Genomic DNA, 19,296 nt, shown 5'->3' on the forward strand with positions numbered 1-19,296 from the left:
TGGTGGATCAATGATCCATTGCAGCTGGCTTCACAATAATTAAATGTATTTATCATGGGGGCGGTATCAAGTCAGACTGGGGGCCGGCCGGCCATCACGGAACGTGCACGAACCGATCACGACCCTCGCACTTTAAACTGTCCAAAATAAGACGCTTCATCTGTATACAACTTGAATGAACTGAAAAATGTACCTTTTTCCCTTACCTTAAGTTTCCATTAGGTCAAAGATATACAAATAACACATTTGAATAGGACAGGACATCTGATAAAGGAATACTACCTTCCCCCAAATGATCATTTGTTTAGAAATGACTCTCCTTTTTAATTCTCAATGAAAACTATTTCTTTCATGACTTGAAGTTGAACACAAGAATCCCAACGTATACATATATTAATGTTGATATATATAACAGCAAAACTAAATCAAAACATCAGTAAGACAACCCATGCACTATCATCCTTAAAGTGTTTTTAAATAAGAAGTTCAGGTAGTCATACAGGATAATAAATTGATTAACAAATGGTGATTTTGTGCTGCTGATGAAGCTGAATACAAATGAATTGGGTGTAAGGACTAATGTGATTGGATGCTCCCCATGCTGTAATCAGTGTGCTAGCTGCTGCAGCTGGACTGTTGACAGGCACCAGGTGAAAGACGTTATCTTGATTAATGCCTCTCAGGAACAAGGTATAAGAACATGCACTGTGTCAGTAGCAAGCATTCAGTCATGATGGTTTCATTTTGTCAAGGTGCACTGCTTCTGAGCCTGGCAGCTGCCATGGCGGTATATGCAGGTAAGACTGGAAACAATTAAAGTCATGTTGTTATCCTTGACTCAAATAGTTGAGTCTAAACTTAATTTATTTGTGTTGCAGACATGAAAGTGGACTGTGGGCCAGATTTTGTGACGCTGATGTGGACAGAAAGCCGACCCCAGGCCGACACGTCGCTTCTCCGTCTGGGTAGCTGTTTCCCAACCAGCTTCTCAGCAGGAGAGGCCTACTTCTATGTGGATCTCAATGACTGTAACTTTAGGAGACTGGTATGTGTATATATATGTTAAACCTCCAAGCTGTGAGTCTGCTATATTTCCTACAGCTCTCTCAGGGGGATCTTTGTCTCTCTAACAGGTCACCGGGGATGCACTGGTGTACAGCAATGATCTGACCTACGTTGCTTCTGCGGATTCTTACAATTTGGCCTTCACCCACCCAGTTGTCTGTGCATATGAGAGGTTAGTGTTCATACCAACTACAACATAAGGTGCTAAAGGGTGACACCACCCTTAACTAACATTTCAAATGTGGCATTTCCATGGCCTGGGAAAGTTCAATTTGATAATAAGCTTCTTCCTCTCTAAGCCACCAGCCATGGAAGTCTGTCTCAAACTTGTGATGTCATCAGGTATAAAGTCTGAAGCTGCTATATAGACAATGAATGGGAGACTGATTTAGGGAATCTACAGCCTGTTTCTGTTCTATTCCCAAATTAGCTTTATCTATTGAAGTATTCTCAACAAAAAATGTACCCATTTACTGAGAACAATCCCTAAGGTACACTGTGTTTTTCCCAATTCATTGTCAATTGAGTTTTTCCCATAGTTTTAATTGAACATCATACACTCTAGTTTTTTGCATTTTGGAGGAAGTAGTTAATGTCTACTTCTTTGGACTGTCTTTTAGCATAGGAGTAACAGTTCATAACTAGAGAATGCAATTCCTGAAGAAATTGCTAGTGGGAATACTTTATGCTGAGCTGAATGCTATGCTGAAATGTAATGTGTAAGAAGAAAGTGAAGAATTTAGATTGAAATGATACATGAACACTGGGGGCTTGAATGTGTGATAAGAGAAGAAAAGAAAGTAAAAAAAGCTTGGAAAGCAGCAGAATATTTGAACTGCAAACCATTGAACTAACTTGATGGCGAATGATCTGTCGCCATGGCAACGGTATTTGATGACACCCCATAATATGCTTAGATATGTAGGATGCTTCATCGTTACCAAACCTGTGAAGTTTGGGCCGTTTGGAGCATTTTCACTGAAGTTATGAGAAACCATGTTTCATGGCGAGCATTGTGTTGCCATGGCAACGGCATTTGAAGAAATCTCAAAACTGTCCCGTAGATGTCTTCACGGCTGGACTGTTGGCACACATGTGAAGTTTTTGACTATTTTCATAGGAGTTATAGCAATATCGTGTTTTATTGAAAGGGATGCGTTGCCATGGCAACAGCTTTTGAGGAAAATTCACTAATGGCACAAAGACATGTTGAGGGCTGGACCATTAACTGTCATCTGAAGTCTGGTGGTGTTTTGACCATTTTCATATAAGTTACGACAAACATCGTGTTTTTATGGCGAGGATGCGTTCCATGGAAACGGCATATGGTGAGATCTCAGATTTGACATAGAGCTGTTTGAGCCATGGACCGGTGATATACAACTGAAGATTGGGGGACGATTGGACCGTGTCTATTGGAGTTACAGCGACATCGTGTTTTATGGTGAGGGATGCGTTGCCATAGTAACACCACATTACCCAACATCAGATTTGATGTAGAGCTGTTCAGGGCCACAGTGTTAACCATCATGTGATGTTTGGTGGCGTTCTGAGCATGTCAATTGGAGTTATGATTATCATGTTCCGTCACACAGGTGTTTATGTTTGAGCTAACAACGTTATGAAACACCTGTCCTTGAGCCCAGAGATCAAAGGTTTCCATGGTGATGTGCAGTAATCAGTGAGAGGAGAGCCTTTCCATTGTTCTGAATGAGGGATAAACCTCTTACATGTGAACGTTTTGTTGAAGAACCGTAACAGATATCGGTGAAATTTCAACAGGTGAAGCATCTCAAGAACCCTTAGCATCTGAAGTGTGCTTTTTGTGTACTTTCGGGTCATAATGTGGGCATTTTTGGCAGATTAACTAAGAAGGTGGTGCCGGCTGCCTGCTGTGAGGAAAGATGAGCCTGGAAATTTACAATGGGCTTTAATGGAGACATGTTGAAAGTTTTTTTTGTCACTTACTTATGCCCTCGAGAGTGCATTTTGTTAATTTTTTTTTTCTGAATTTTTAATTTTTCAAGATACGAGATGTTCTCCTACGTTTGCCTCATGACCAAATTAATGTCTGCAGGAATGTAGGGTTTGGGGAATATGGCAGGTTTAAAAGAAAATATGAAGGCAAAATGAAATCTGTCCTCCACTCTAGTTGTGACAATACACACTCTAAAATCTGAAGAAGGCCTCTTTACCAAGGTCTGAACAATGTTTAATATCTCTAAAAGTATGAATCTGATTTAAAAGTTGTTTAATATGAATAATGTCTGAAAGATGTGTAACATTTTAAAGTTGGAATGAGGTTTCTGAGTGAAAGTATGAAGGAGCAGTTGAAGTCGCATGAAGATTTTAAGTCTGAAGAGTTTCTCCATTGAAAGTCATGAATGAGAAAAAGTAATAGCAATCGATTCCCGACCGAGCTGAACGTTTTGATGTTCGAACGGAGTTTTCTGCGATGTGTGAGAAGAGTGCCAAAATAACCCGGCGGAATAATAATAAAGAATTTGTCCGTAGAACAAGTAGTTGGAATGCTGTATCAGCATTCCCACTAAATGAGCTTAAAGCAAATGTGAGTAAAACAAGCTTGCACTAATAAGTTCAATAGTGTCACTTTGCAGCATTTTCTTTACCATTCTGCTTTATTTTGTGCAGGCCCAAAGACTGGTATGCTGCGATCTATGACCCGGTGTTTTAAAACCTACAGTCTAGGAGATCTGCAGTTTAACATTGGCCTTATGAATGGTGGGTAAACAACATGAGAAAACTCTCTACGAACGGCAGCTCTCCCTGACTTTTGTAACTTAATGACTCTTCTCCTGTTTACTGCCCCCAGACGACTTCTCAGGCCCTGCTGAATCTACACGCTTTCCTCTGGGCTCCATCATCCCCATCATGGCGAGTGTGGTGCAGGAGACCCATCAGCCCTTGCTGCTGCTTCTTGAGGAATGTGTAGCAGCTACCCACACCAGAGCTGTACCCTGAAAGCACCATGTACCCTATAATCTCCAATAAAGGGTACTCATGGCAATGAGCATTGATTTAAAAAAACGTATTTTGGTCAAAACCTTGGTAGTAATGCTAATACATTTTCTTTAACCCCAACAGATGTCTTTTGGAAAGTGTGTCATCACGATCAAAGTTCGAACCAAGGCAAAAGTCATCGGAGATCCGCCTATCACTTCAGACCTTTACGTTTGCTATGGGAGAAGAGGGTAAATTGGCCTTTACATTTTTTTCAGATTCAAGGTTTTATTGTGGAAACTGAGATTAATTTATGCCATGACGCCTATATTTTCCCTCTACTCAACAGGTCTTTATCCACTGCAAACTTTTGGCTTGGGATCCCAATGGTCTTGACAGCACTAAGAAAGCCTGCCACTTTGTCAAAGGGCATGGGTAAAAATATTACTTCAATTTATCAGAATCTGAATTGTAGGTTAATTTTGTTTTACATGAGATGACTTATTCAGCTTAAGCCCAGTCTACTGACGATACAGATGGATCCCATTCATAACTATTCAAACTTTGTGGAATCTTTATTTGGAAGAGTTGAGATGCATTTTAATGATCTTTTCATCCAATCTTCATGAACTCAGTTGGGAGTTTGCTGGACAACTTGGCCCAGAGCAATCTTTGTGACTGCTGTGAATCGAAATGCAAGTCAAGGAGGCAGAGGAGTGTTGCGTCAGGTATGTACACAACTTCTGCTGTATTACACTTGTTTGGTTGACTTGTACTAAAATATATATGTTTGCAGAGAAACATGGAATGGTACAAAAAGCAGTCATTGGGCCATTTACCCATTACAGATGTGAATTCCTGAAGGTAAGGGTTTCGTATTGCAATATACATTTATTCTGAACGGCTATATTAAACGTTGTTCTCCCAACAGGAATGGATCCATTTAGCCGACTGGTTTCTTCAATCTGAATTTGTTTTTTTATTCTTGGTTCTCTTTGCATTTCAGATTGTATGTGGCCAATAAAAAAAAATGTTTCCGAAACTACTTAATTGAAGTTCTCAAATTATTGAGTTTGACTTGCCTTTTGTGTGAAATGGTTTAAACTAAGCTGTATTACTGAATCTTGATGACCTTGTCTTATTTCTGGGAATATTTCCAGGTCTATTCAATGTCATGAACTTTTTTTCTTACGTGTCAATTTCCCAGAAATATTGATCACACTAAATCTTTGAAAGCAATATGATAAAATATCCAGAGAGCTAAAGTTAATTTAATTAATCCAATGTCAGACCTTTTAACGAAAGTTTCAATGTGTTTCTTTCATTATAATTTGAGTTGAAGAGATAACATTTATTGTTTTCTTTTTCACTGACACAGATATAGATATAATAAAAAAGACTATCTGTCCAAGCTCAGCTTTGGTAAGGGAGATACGAGACAGGCAGAGAGAAAGAGATGGAAGTCAGAGAGGAACTGCAGGGACAGCCTTCTGAGCCCGGGGTTGCATTTACTTTCTGTTCAACACAAACTATGTAGGCTTAATAACCCCATATATCTATCTGCTAAGTGAAATGAACTAAATTACTGAATTGTTTTTAATACACTGGCAGGAGCGACAAAGGAGGAGCATAGAGTTAATGAGTGATGAGTAGAGGACAGAGTAATGAACAGAAAGAAGACGAAGAGATTACTTTTCAAATGTTTTGTGAGCATGTTAGCCTCTTCATGTCCAGATTATAATGTGGATCATTATTGGTAGCAATCAACTGATTCTCATGCATTACACTTTCAAATATCATTTATGCTGCAGCCCACTGACATGGTGTGAAATCAATATATTATCCAATTTGCGGCCCCACACAGGACTTGACAGATATCTAGCCACTAGCATGTTTTGGACCTCGGTATTTACGACATCCTGGATACGGGCCTGCACACAGACACCAGGAGTTTCACCGCCCTGATAACGTTTTATCAGGGCGGTGAAAATACGTTTTTCCAGCAGAAACAGAAAGCTCTATAATAATGAGAACATAACTCAGTATTGAGGATAATTGCCATCTGATGCCGTCTGCACATCACAGATGGAAAGCACCCTGAAGAGAATAGCTTCTGGGAAGCTGGGTACCATATCCGCCATCATGGTAGAGTTCACCTACAATATTATGCTTGAAAAGGACTTTGCCTGCGATTGCGAACCACAACACTCAGGCTGCGACTCGTTCATGGTTCTGCCAGTCTTAATAATGACTTTCTTCACACTGTGGACAAACAGTTATTTTCAAAGTGCCTGTAGAAACTGGTGCTCATGCACTAAATGCCACGAAGTTCCATGGTGTTTATTTCCTTCACATTCTCAAGGCTTTTTTAGTTGGTCTGCTGTGGGTTGCTTTTGTGCTCCTTGATGGAGACTGGTATGTTTGCTGTAAGAATGACGGCTCTAAACAACAGGTAGAGTTAGCCTCAACCCGGTATCACGGCAAGACGTGAAGATGTGACGATCTACCATGCTGGGAGACGTGAATATGTCACGGTTTCGTCCCTTCAAATGTGACAGTTACACAGTATTGTTAACATGGCCCAACCAGTGGAGAAATACCCGGAAGTGCCAAGCAAATGGTCTACCACGCCTATTGGTCGTTTTTTATTGTCAAAATTAGATGTTTTTAATTTATTTTTTAATCGTCACACTCTATTTCGTCGATTTTCTTGTTGCCCTAGCTGGTCGACACCTCTTTTAGCAGAAACAAAGGCTAAAAAAAAATATTAAGAGTACATACAAAATAGGGGGAAAGTAGAAGGTCAATGATAGAAATATAGAATATAAAAAATCAAGAAGATACTGTAAGTGATCTCTACAATAAACAGTTTAGTGCTGGATGTACAAAGATATTAAGGTAGGGTAGGTACGTTTGAGAAACAGGCTCGAGATACACTTTTTGTTATATTCCATGGAATGCTCTTAACATCCCGATAGCAATGAATATCTGAAGTGCTTTGACAAAAAATCCATAAAAAAATGTCATCTGTGGAAGCCGTAGTACTGTAAAAAGCACGACCAATCATTTTAGCCGGCCCAGCTAAAATAACTGGATGGCCTACCTGCCTGTCAGCCTTCCATCTGCGCACAAACTTATCTCGTGCCCTCATTGGTCATGTGCGCGTTCGTGTGTGTTCGAGGAGGGGCTCTGTAAGGAAGTGGCAGATTTTTTTCCGGCTGTGTATTTTCAAATTCTAGCGATCTCGAGCTGTTTTCTCCAAAATGAACGACCCCCACCTTTAATGCTGCCCATTATGGATACAAGCGATTTTCACCCATTTAGTACTTAGCCTACATGTTTTACATTTGTACACACCAATTTGTTTCCTATCGCCTAAACCTCCACGGCTGTACACAGTTTAATACTGTCAACTTCTAATTTTGGGAAAACGAAAACGTCTGCCGTGGTTTCGTTCCATTTCAAAGAGCTTGACGCTCGGCGTAACCTTGGCGCACTGCCACACCGTCACTTTACAGCCCCGCCCACTTTTGGAGAAACCAACGCTGTCATTTGAACGGCGATCAAGCCTGAAGCCACAGAGCTCTTCTTTTGACTGTCCTTTCTTCTTAGAGGAAGTACAGAAACACGCAACTCTGGATTTGTTTTAATGTTTGAGGTGCAATAAACGACACAGCAGCTTTTTGGCATGATAAAACTATTATTTTCTGCCTCGCTCATGAGAGTAACAGCTGGAGAAATTACAGCCTCTCCTACTGATTTTAAATGTAACCATATATCGAGCCCGATTCTCGATTTCAAATGTGTGCTCTAAAATGATATTTATAAATGACTATTATCATTATTATAAGCAAGACAATAAATGGCAAAGATATGTAGAAAATAAACTCAATTTAAATAAATGTAAATGTCCGGTTAGGATGTATTTAGAACGAAATCTAAAATGAAAATTGTAAATAAGCCATCTGTATGAAAAAAAACCACCTGTATGTAAATTGTAAATAAACCATCTGTATGTCAAATATGTCTTATATGTCTTAAATGATATGATGAATTGGAAATGGGGGACCCTGATGTAAACAAGACGAAAGTCTTTCTCTGGTCTGCATCCCCTTAACAATTGTATGTTTTGAGATGTACTGTACTGTACCCAATATACAAGCTGTTAATAAACTTTTCAATCAATCAATCAATAAATCAAACAAACGTAACGTGGGAGAAAATACGTTTCTAGAAGATATGTAGAAAATAAGATACGTTCATAACAAACGTAACGTGGGAGAAAATAAGTTTCTAGCTAAACGTAATTGAGAATGCAGTTTAGTTCTGTGGGAACGTAATTTTTAGGAGACAGGGTTGGCGTAGTGGCTGCCACACATTCCTCCATGAGCAGCAGCAATGGCTGATGGGACTTCTGCTCCACTGTTGCCAGGGACGTGCACAGACATTTTGGGGGGCGGGGAGCTCAAGTGAGAAAAAGGGCACTTCCCATAATCATTCATAAAAAATGTTTTAAAACAAAAAGTTAAATGTAATTGCACATCTCTGACTTACTAACATGTAGGTATATTGACTTGGAAGCTTGTTATGGTTGGGCTGATTTGAGAAAATTGCCTTTAAGTAGTTTAATCTGAATTGTTGTATTGTTTTATAAATAGTGTTGTATGTAAAATAATCAGGTAATTGTTGAAAAATAAATTCAGTAGAATACAAAAAAAAAGAAGCAATTGGGCAGATAAATAAAAATGTACTTGAATAAGTGCACTAGAAATTATCCAGATGAAAACTCTACAATGAAATTGCAAGTATGTGAAATGACATCCCAGTATAAGTAGACAGATGCTGCCCTGCTCTCACACAGGTGTTGCTCGTTCAGCTAATTTGGCAGGGAGTCTACAAATTGTGCCACTTCCTGTGTGATCCAGATCATTCAGTCATGGGGACTCAACTCTACCTAGGTGTGATAGTCGTGACTCTTTTTGCAACGACTGTTGCCAATGCAGGTATGCTTAGCACATGTATGTAAACATCTGCTTTTGTTGGGGAATGTAGGGAAATATATAATAACGATTTTTTTTTGCAGAAATCAAAGTACAGTGTGAAAAAGACTCCATAAGCATCACATGGACGATCCCCTCGACGCTGCGGCAATATGCAGCTCGTCTCTTCCTCGGAAACTGCAATCCATCTAGGTTTAATGTTCTGCCCAGCGGAGAGGGGAAAGCTGAGTTTAACTACAAACTAGCTGACTGCAATTTTAAAAGACTGGTAATGTAACTGCCATGTTTCACCAAAATACCTCTCAGCCTTTTCAATGTCATAATGAGCTTCTTTTTTTTCTTCAGGTGAAAGGGAAAAATCTCCTCTACAAAAATGAGCTGACTTTCAGGCCCAGACCAAAGTCGAGTCCTGCAGCTTATGTGTATCCCATCGAGTGTGTTTATCCAAGGTAGGAGTTGCTTTCTTATTTAAATTCAAGTTTAAAGCTGATATATGGGATAAATGTTGTTAATATATTTCAGACCTAAGGAGTGGGCTCCTCCTTTCCTGAACCCGGGGTCAGGTGTTGCCGAAGGCCGAGGAGGGCTGAAGTTCCACATGCTGCTCCTAAATGGTGAGGGCTCATGCTCCCAAAGGCAAAACACTCAAATAATGCACACTAAGCCGTTTTTACTTTTCCCCTTTTCAGAAAAAATAACAGGGGTAGCGGAGACAAATGTCATCCCCCTGGGCTCCTTCATGCCAATATGGGCAACAGTGGAGCAGAAGTCCCATCAGCCATTGCTGCTGCTCATGGAGGAATGTGTGGCAGCCACTACGCCTGAGCTGCAGGCTAACAGCATTGTGTACCCCATCATTACAAATAAGGGGTGAGATCCAGTCTCTGATTTCTTTCATTGTTTTCTGGAGTTTAGTCCTTATCGCTTATCTGAATTTCTTCAGGTGTCTCCTGGACAGTGTGAAGGGAAACTCCAGGTTTCTCCCTCGGTACCACTCGTCTGCAATCATCCTCTACCTGCAGTCCTTCAAGTTTGGTCTCGGCGACGAGGTGAGGGGGTAAATGTAAAGTGCTCTAAAGAATATTTGGTTCCTAGCAAACGTGTATGTTTCATGTGCTCCTCAGGTGTACATTCACTGCAAACTGCTCGCATGGGATCCTGAAGTTCTAAGTGAGAGCAAGAAAGCTTGCCACTACGTAAAGGGAAATGAGCGGTAAGGGAAGAGTTTGACATGTTGGAAGTATGTGAAAATGTTCTTGCCAGCAGTTTAATATGATGAATGCAACTGATGCCATGTGCAACAAGTATGCACCATGAGCCAAGGATGCTAGCTTATTTTAGCATAACAAATCTAACTTGAAGTAGATCAATGCATGTACTTTGATCAGTATTGTGCTTTTATATATCTATAAAAAATGATCTCCTGCTAACTAAAAGTATAGACAACAATTGTGATGAATGATAATTGTAAAATATTTGAGAATAACAATATATTTGTTTTAAAAAGAGGGGCACTCAAATGATTAGCCAACCTAATGAGATTTATAAAATAAAAAAAAGCCCTGAGCCTTTGTAAAATGTTAACCTTTTTCTGCACTGTAGATGGAAATATATATTTTGGTCATTAACTTGATATTCATAATTTTACCAGTTTTAGTTTTTTATAGAAACATCATACCATTTTTATCACAGCTTTTTTCTTCTGTGTATACAAAATGTTTTAAAGCCATGCTGATGTATTTGAGCCTTAACGATTGCTGCTTCCTCAGATGGGAACTCCTGGATGACCCCATGCAGAGCTCCATGTGTGACTGCTGTTCTAGGACCTGCAACACTCGCTCCAAGAGAGGAGACGAATGGGGTATCGCTTTTATGCTAACTTGTATGCTTTTTTTATATAGTGTAGTCTTTTTCATTATGAAGTTATTGTTGTTTTTTTTCCACCTCAGAATCCAACGGCTTCAGGCACATTTCTGTGTTGGGACCCCTGATCATAATGGATCCATCGCAACAAAATGCCCACAATGCATCAGATGTTTCCATTGCTGACCAAGGTTAATGAGTATTTATTTATTTATGGTATTTGTCTTGAAGTGTTTTCAAAACTTGCCATAAGACTAACGTTGCTAAACATTTTCTCAACAGAAAGTCCAGTCTAAGATTGGGGAGACTGAACAGAGGGCCCAGGTGGACGACATCCATATGCAGATTAAAGTTGTCTATAATCTCTGTATAAATAAAACTGTTAACTCCTGTGGAGTATAAAACGAGTATCTTTACTTCATATGAAGGTCCTACTGTCCTCAACTGTGTCCATCTGTCCTAGCAGTAGAATTTTACTAATTATGTGTGACTTTTGTCATTGAAAGATACTGTCAAGTACTGTCAATTATAATTGACCTTTAATGGCCATGTGAGTTGGAGTATAGCCCCTGAATTTTTCTTTCACTTTCCATGTTACATTGAGCTCTGCACATGATATCAATTCTGACATTACATACACCACCAGATTTAAAAGTTATTGGTGATCTGTCTGGTTTTACATCTATGGCAACTATTTACATTGAGCCTCATTTGAAAAGACAATTCTGATCTGAATTTATTTTCTGGGCACTAATGCCTGCAGTTGAATGTAGCATAGTTTACTTTCTGGCCATGAATATAAAATCAATAGGGATGGCCTGCATGGCACGTGTTTATGCAGTTAAAAGAGGACATCATAGCAACACTAATATTCAGGTGTGTGAGTGTGGATATTTTCTCACACTGTACAGATGGAGCCTCTTATTTTGGACCCCAGCATACAGCTTCCTGCCGACTGCCAGCCAGTTGCCTGCCTAAGACCTGCCAAAGACCAGTATTCAGGAATGTTAGGCCCTCCCACTATTCTCCAATTTCAGGGTTTAACCAGGAGATGGCGCTATATATTAAATAACTATGGCCAAAGTAAGACTTAGTTTTTCACAAGAGACAATGCAGATATTATATAAAAAACTAAAGTTAAAATCTTGTTTTTAATGCCCCAAGAGCAATAACATCTTGTCACAAGCTTTTTGGAAGAAAAAGACTTCAAGAGACCTGTAGTTGACTAATTACAGGCCTCAATAAAGTTCTGCCATTGGTTGTGAAAAACAACGGTGGACATAGTGGAAAGTGAAATTGAGATTGTCAAATTTAATAAAAATACAAAATAATGTATCTGTGTACGTGTTTTATGTGATCTGCATGCACTTATCAAACATCTAATTAAAGAATGGTAGCTGTACCTCTCAAACAACCTAAACTAGTTATAAATGTTTATTTTAAATAAAGTCTTTATGACTCAGAATATGAATAAAATGGGTCCGTTACAGTTTGTTTTCATCTGATTTCAAATAAACAAAGTCTTGGCTTTCAGAATATTAAACTTGTTTCGGCAAATTTAGATGATAAACTTTAAACTTTCACACACGTTGACCGGCGAAAAACTCTGCCCGGTTCACCGACCCCCCTCTGAGTGAATACCCAAGATATCTTGGTTTGATTTGGTTTGATTTGGAGAATTTATTTAGCTACTTGGCACTAAGAGTACAGATATGTCTACCCTTTCTTTTCAGAGTGTAATATCTGCATTTTCTCTTTTGGTTTGAATAGGAGAAGGGCAATGGTTATCGACGGTGCTTTTAATGCCTATTGTATACGAACTGTTTGATTTATATTGCTTTTCAAATGCATATAAGCCCCCCATTTACACTGCACTTCCCCGTCAAGAAAATGAATAGCACTTAGTTAGATCACTTTACAGATCAGGTTGGACCAGCCCTGTCGCTACTCTCTGCATTTCCTACTGCAGATAAAAAAAAAGCTACAAATATGTATTTCTTAATAAACTAAATAGGCCACCATTGGTAGCAGTTCTCATTATATACTTCTCAGTATACTTCCCCCACCCGCCCACTGTTTGTTGCTTTTTGACATGTAAATGGGTAACTACCCCCCTCTGAGTGAATACCTGTTGTACCTGTCCGGGGCTAAGCCCATAGGACGATGCTCTGATGTCATCACCCTCGCACATTGGTCATATGTTTATGAGATCACTGTGATTCACTTCTCCGCGGCTCCTCCGTGCAGAGAGGCCCCCCCCCGTTGACAATTCACGAGCGTCTAACTCTCTCCCCCCTCCCCCGTCGCACCTTCTAACAGAACCCCCCCCCCCCCCCCCCCCCATATCTGGATTTGGCCCACAGACCTAGAGAGTAACAAAATACAGTGAGTCCTAAACACAAGTAGTCAGGGTTCATTTATAACGCTTATTTTGTAAATTATTACATGTCTTATTTAGCACAGACTATGATCCTATCTGTGACATATGGATCTTAACAAAGATCCGCTATACATTAGTACCAGATATACTGTACACGGACATTTTAGTGAACCAGACCAGCTGTTTCCGCCGGGTCTTCGCTTCCCGGGCATCACGTTGTTTACAAGTGTGTTCAGATGCTAAATAAAAGTTTAGCTTGTACTTTTGATACCCCGCCTCTCGGCACCACAACATCCAGTTTACTGTATTTCACATGAGCGATGTCGAACATTGAAAAGTCCTTATAAAATCTCTGTTATTAGATCAGTACTTTTCTTATATGACTATTATTGACTTGAACACTGAGAATGTATTTATTAACTTCAGACATTTGAAATATTTGAAATCAGATGAAAACAAACTGTAACGGACCCTGCCGTGTTATCTATGATTACTATACATTCATAATTTCAGCCGGAGGTAGGTGGTAGGCGTTGCGGAGGAGCAGATTGCGAGTGAGGTGCCTGTTCTAAACGAACTATTCCAGCTGTTATAAAGCATTAAATAAAAAGTAAGCAAGGAATACAGAATGTTTCGTTACGTAACTTTGTTGAGAATGTGGCCATGCACATGTAATACATGGGATCATTTGCAGCGACTTGGTCATTGTGGGGAAAAATGACACCCATCCTGATCGTTTCAATGAAGTTGAATACAGAATATTCATATTTGTCAGTGATTTCATGTCAATTCGGCGAACATAAACATCAATGATGATGATTAAATTAGGATTAAAAATCGGGAGAGCCGGCTCGTTCGTTTTTTCCGACTAAACAACATTATTTAAATGATTACATGTCTTATTTAGCACAGACTATGATCCTATCCGTGACATACACTGTATGGATCTTAACAACAAAGAAGTTGATTTCACATGACTCCAGTGTGGAACCCCACTGCACCCCCTGGTGGATCAATGATCCATTGCAGCTGGCTTCACAATAATTAAATGTATTTATCATGGGGGCGGTATCAAGTCAGACTGGGGGCCGGCCGGCCATCACGGAACGTGCACGAACCGATCACGACCCTCGCACTTTAAACTGTCCAAAATAAGACGCTTCATCTGTATACAACTTGAATGAACTGAAAAATGTACCTTTTCCCTTACCTTAAGTTTCCATTAGGTCAAAGATATACAAATAACACATTTGAATAAGACAGGACATCTGATAAAGGAATACTACCTTCCCCCAAATGATCATTTGTTTAGAAATGACTCTCCTTTTAATTCTCAATGAAAACTATTTCTTTCATGACTTGAAGTTGAACAAAGAATCCCAACGTATACATATATTAATGTTGATATATAACAGCAAAACTAAATCAAAACACCAGTAAGACAACCCATGCACTATCATCCTTAAAGTGTTTTAAATAAGAATTTCAGGTAGTCATACAGGATAATAAATTGATTAACAAATGGTGATTTTGTGCTGCTGATGAAGCTGAATACAAATGAATTGGGTGTAAGGACCAATGTGATTGGATGCTCCCCATGCTGTAATCAGTGTGCTAGCTGCTGCAGCTGGGACTGTTGACAGGCACCAGGTGAAAGACGTTATCTTGATTAATGCCTCTCAGGAACAAGGTATAAGAACATGCACTGTGTCAGTAGCAAGCATTCAGTCATGATGGTTTCATTTTGTCAAGGTGCACTGCTTCTGAGCCTGGCAGCTGCCATGGCGGTATATGCAGGTAAGACTGGACACAATTAAAGTCATGTTGTTGTCCTTGTCTCAAATAGTTGAGTCTAAACTTAATTTATTTGTGTTGCAGACATGAAAGTGGACTGTGGGCCAGATTTTGTGACGCTGATGTGGACAGAAAGCCGACCCCAGGCCGACACGTCGCTTCTCCGTCTGGGTAGCTGTTTCCCAACCAGCTTCTCAGCAGGAGAGGCCTACTTCTATGTGGATCTCACTGACTGTAACTTTAGGAGACTGGTATGTGTATATATATTTTAAACCTCCAAGCTGTGAGTCTGGTATATTTCCTACAGCTCTCTCAGGGGGATCTTTGTCTCTCTAACAGGTCACCGGGGATGCACTGGTGTACAGCAATGATCTGACCTATGTTGCTTCTGCAGATTCTTACAATTTGGCCTTCACTCACCCAGTTGTCTGTGCATATGAGAGGTTAGTGTTCATACCAACTACAACATAAGGTGCTAAAGGGTGACACCACCCTTATCTAACAATTCCAATGTGGCATTTTCATGGCCTGGGAAAGTTCAATTTGATAATAAGCTTCTTCCTCTCTAAGCCACCAGCCATGGAAGTCCGTCTCAAACTTGTGATGTCATCAGGTATAAAGTCTGAAGCTGCTATATAGACAATGAATGGGAGACTGATTTAGGGAATCTACAGCCTGTTTCTGTTCTATTCCCAAATTAGCTTTATCTATTGAAGTATTCTCAACAAAAAATGTACCCATTTACTGAGAACAATCCCTAAGGTACACTGTGTTTTTCCCAATTCATTGTCAATTGAGTTTTTCCCATAGTTTTAATTGAACATCATACACTCTAGTTTTTTGCATTTTGGAGGCAGTAGTTAATGTCTACTTCTTTTGGACTGTCTTTTAGCATAGGAGTAACAGTTCATAACTAGAGAATGCAATTCCTGAAGAAATTGCTAGTGGGGATACTTTATGCTGATGCTGAATTGCTATGCTGAAATGTAATGTGTAAGAAGAAAGTGAAGAATTTAGATTGAAATGATACATGAACACTGGGGGCTTGAATGTGTGAAAAGAAAGTGGAAAAGCAGCAGAATATTTGAACTGCAAACTATTGAACTAACTTTATGGCGAATGATCTGTCACCATGGCAACGGTATTTGATGACACCCCATAATACGCTTAGATATGTGGATTGCTTCATCGTTACCAAACCTGTGAAGCTTGGAGCATTTTCACTGAAGTTGAGAACCATGTTTCATGGCGGGCATTGTGTTGCCATGGCAACGGCATTTGTAGAAATCTCACAACTGTCCCGTAGATGTCTTCATGGCTGGACTGTTAGCACACATGTGAAGTTTTAGCACTTTTTGACAATTTCCATAGGAGTTATAGCAATATTGTGTTTTATTACAAGGGATGCGTTGCCATGGCAACAGCTTTTGAGGAAAATTCACTAATGGCACAAAGACATGTTGAGGGCTGGACCATTAACTGTCATCTGAAGTCTGGTGGTGTTTTGACCATTTTCATATCAGTTACGACAACATCGTGTTTTATGGCGAGGGATGCGTTTCCATGGAAACGACATATGGTGAGATCTCAGATTTGACATAGAGCTGTTGAGCCATGGACCGGTGATATACAACTGAAGATTGGGGGACGATTGGACCGTGTCTATTGGAGTTACAGCGACATCGTGTTTTATGGTGAGGGATGCGTTGCCATAGTAACACCACATTACCCAACATCAGATTTGATGTAGAGCTGTTCAGGGCCACAGTGTAAACTATCATGTGATGTTTGGTGGCGTTCTGAGCATGTCAATTGGAGTTATGACATCATGTTCCGTCACACAGGTGTTTATGTTTGAGCTAACAACGTTATGAAACACCTGTCCTTGAGCCCAGAGATCAAAGGTTTCCATGGTGATGTGCAGTAATCAGTGAGAGGAGAGCCTTTCCATTGTTCTGAATGAGGGATAAACCTCTTACATGTGAACATTTTGTTGAAGAACCGTAACAGATATCGGTGAAATTTCAACACGTGAAGCATCTCAAGAACCCTTAGCATCTGAAGTGTGCTTTTTGTGTACTTTCTGGTCAATAATGTGGCATTTTTGGCAGATTAACTAAAGGTGTGCGGCTGCTGCTGTGAGGAAAGATGAGCCTGAATTTACAATGGGCTTTAATGGAGACATGTTGAAAGTTTGTCACTTCATGCCCTCGAGAGGCATTTTGTTCAATTTTTTTTTTGCTGAATTTTTTTTCATTTTTCAAGATACGAGATGTTCTCCTACGTTTCTCATGACAAATTATGTCTCAGGAATGTAGGGTTTGGGAATTATGGCAGGTTTAAAAGAAAATATGAAGGCAAAATGAAATCTGTCCTCCACTCTAGTTGTGACATCACACTCTAAAATCTGAAGAAGGCCTCTTTACCAAGGTCTGAACAATGTTTAATATCTCTAAAAGTATGAATCTGATTTAAAAGTTGTTTAATATGAATAATGTCTGAAAGATGTGTAACATTTTTAAAGTTGGAATGAGGTTTCTGAGTGAAAGTATGAAGGAGCAGTTGAAGTCGCATGAAGATTTTAAGTCTGAAGAGTTTCTCCATTGAAAGTCATGAATGAGAAAAGTAATAGCAATCGATTCCCGACCGAGCTGAACGTTTTGATGTTCGAACGGAGTTTCTGCGATGTGTGAGAAGAGTGCCAAAATAACCCGGCGGAATAATAATAAAGAATTTGTCCGTAGAACAAGTAGTTGGAATGCTGTATCAGCATTCCCACTAAATGAGCTTAAAGCAAATGTGAGTAAACAAGCTTGCACTAATAAGTTCAATAGTGTCACTTTGCAGCATTTTCTTTACCATTCTGCTTTATTTTGTGCAGGCCCAAAGACTGGTATGCTGCGATCTATGACCCGGTGTTTAAAACCTACAGTCTAGGAGATCTGCAGTTTAACATTGGCCTTATGAATGGTGGGTAAACAACATGAGAAACTCTCTACGAACGGCAGCTCTCCCTGACTTTTGTAACTTAATGACTCTTCTCCTGTTTACTGCCCCAGACGACTTCTCAGGCCCTGCTGAATCTACACGCTTTCCTCTGGGCTCCATCATCCCCATCATGGCGAGTGTGGTGCAGGAGACCCATCAGCCCTTGCTGCTGCTTCTTGAGGAATGTGTAGCAGCTACCACACCAGAGCTGTACCCTGAAAGCACCATGTACCCTATAATCTCCAATAAAGGGTACTCATGGCAATGAGCATTGATTTAAAAAAACGTATTTTGGTCAAAACCTTGGTAGTAATGCTAATACATTTTCTTTAACCCAACAGATGTCTTTTGGAAAGTGTGTCATCACGATCAAAGTTCGAACCAAGGCAAAAGTCATCGGAGATCCGCCTATCACTTCAGACCTTTACGTTTGCTATGGGAGAAGAGGTAAATTGGCCTTTACATTTTTTTCAGATTCAAGGTTTTATTGTGGAAACTGAGATTAATTTATGCCATGACGCCTATATTTTCCCTCTACTCAACAGGTCTTTATCCACTGCAAACTTTTGGCTTGGGATCCCAATGGTCTTGACAGCACTAAGAAAGCCTGCCACTTTGTCAAAGGGCATGGGTAAAAATATTACTTCAATTTATCAGAATCTGAATTGTAGGTTAATTTTGTTTTACATGAGATGACTTATTCAGCTTAAGCCCAGTCTACTGACGATACAGATGGATCCCATTCATAACTATTCAAACTTTGTGGAATCTTTATTTGGAAGAGTTGAGATGCATTTTAATGATCTTTTCATCCAATCTTCATGAACTCAGTTGGGAGTTGCTGGACAACTTGGCCCAGAGCAATCTTTGTGACTGCTGTGAATCGAAATGCAAGTCAAGGAGGCAGAGGAGTGTTGCGTCAGGTATGTACACAACTTCTGCTGTATTACACTTGTTTGGTTGACTTGTACTAAAATATATATGTTTGCAGAGAAACATGGAATGGTACAAAAAGCAGTCATTGGGCCATTTACCATTACAGATGTGAATTCCTGAAGGTAAGGGTTTCGTATTGCAATATACATTTATTCTGAACGGCTATATTAAACGTTGTTCTCCCAACAGGAATGGATCCATTTAGCCGACTGGTTTCTTCAATCTGAATTTGTTTTTTTATTCTTGGTTCTCTTTGCATTTCAGATTGTATGTGGCCAATAAAAAAAAAAATGTTTCCGAACTACTTAA

The 19,296-nt window shown here is 39.7% G+C and overlaps 2 protein-coding genes and 1 pseudogene across 2 annotated transcripts; all 3 read left to right on the top strand.

Moving 5' to 3' along the window:
* Positions 1-661: 661 nt before the first annotated feature.
* On the top strand, positions 662-5,068 carry LOC117477482 (annotated as a pseudogene).
* Positions 5,069-8,880: 3,812 nt separating this feature from the next.
* Positions 8,881-11,320, top strand: LOC117477479. The gene is made up of 10 exons (XM_034124152.1): positions 8,881-9,029; positions 9,110-9,294; positions 9,372-9,475; positions 9,549-9,640; positions 9,716-9,896; positions 9,970-10,075; positions 10,151-10,239; positions 10,796-10,887; positions 10,976-11,080; positions 11,172-11,320. Exons 1-10 carry the CDS (start codon positions 8,963-8,965, stop codon positions 11,183-11,185), a joined length of 1,035 nt encoding a protein of 344 aa, XP_033980043.1. The 5' UTR covers positions 8,881-8,962; the 3' UTR covers positions 11,186-11,320.
* Positions 11,321-14,860: 3,540 nt separating this feature from the next.
* LOC117477480 (zona pellucida sperm-binding protein 3-like) lies at positions 14,861-19,296 on the top strand. The gene is made up of 10 exons (XM_034124153.1): positions 14,861-15,066; positions 15,148-15,314; positions 15,403-15,506; positions 17,945-18,033; positions 18,123-18,303; positions 18,393-18,498; positions 18,597-18,682; positions 18,883-18,974; positions 19,043-19,109; positions 19,177-19,296. The coding sequence occupies exons 1-9, from the start codon at positions 14,970-14,972 to the stop codon at positions 19,105-19,107; spliced, it is 987 nt and encodes a 328-aa protein (XP_033980044.1). The 5' UTR covers positions 14,861-14,969; the 3' UTR covers positions 19,108-19,109; positions 19,177-19,296.

The sequence above is a fragment of the Trematomus bernacchii genome, unplaced genomic scaffold, assembly GCF_902827165.1.
Source record: "Trematomus bernacchii unplaced genomic scaffold, fTreBer1.1, whole genome shotgun sequence".
NCBI classification, from domain to species: Eukaryota; Metazoa; Chordata; class Actinopteri; order Perciformes; family Nototheniidae; genus Trematomus; species Trematomus bernacchii.

Bases quoted from the DNA above. Each gene is read 5' to 3' on its own strand.
- LOC117477479 (XM_034124152.1), top strand. From the start codon at position 8,963: ATGGGGACTCAACTCTACCTAGGTGTGATAGTCGTGACTCTTTTTGCA. The intron at 9,295-9,371 runs GTAATGTAACTG...TTTTTTCTTCAG, and splicing joins ACTGCAATTTTAAAAGACTG to GTGAAAGGGAAAAATCTCCT. The intron at 9,897-9,969 runs GTGAGATCCAGT...GAATTTCTTCAG, and splicing joins CCCATCATTACAAATAAGGG to GTGTCTCCTGGACAGTGTGA.
- LOC117477480 (XM_034124153.1), top strand. From the start codon at position 14,970: ATGCACTGTGTCAGTAGCAAGCATTCAGTCATGATGGTTTCATTTTGT. The intron at 15,507-17,944 runs GTTAGTGTTCAT...TATTTTGTGCAG, and splicing joins GTTGTCTGTGCATATGAGAG to GCCCAAAGACTGGTATGCTG. The intron at 18,499-18,596 runs GTAAATTGGCCT...TCTACTCAACAG, and splicing joins CGTTTGCTATGGGAGAAGAG to GTCTTTATCCACTGCAAACT.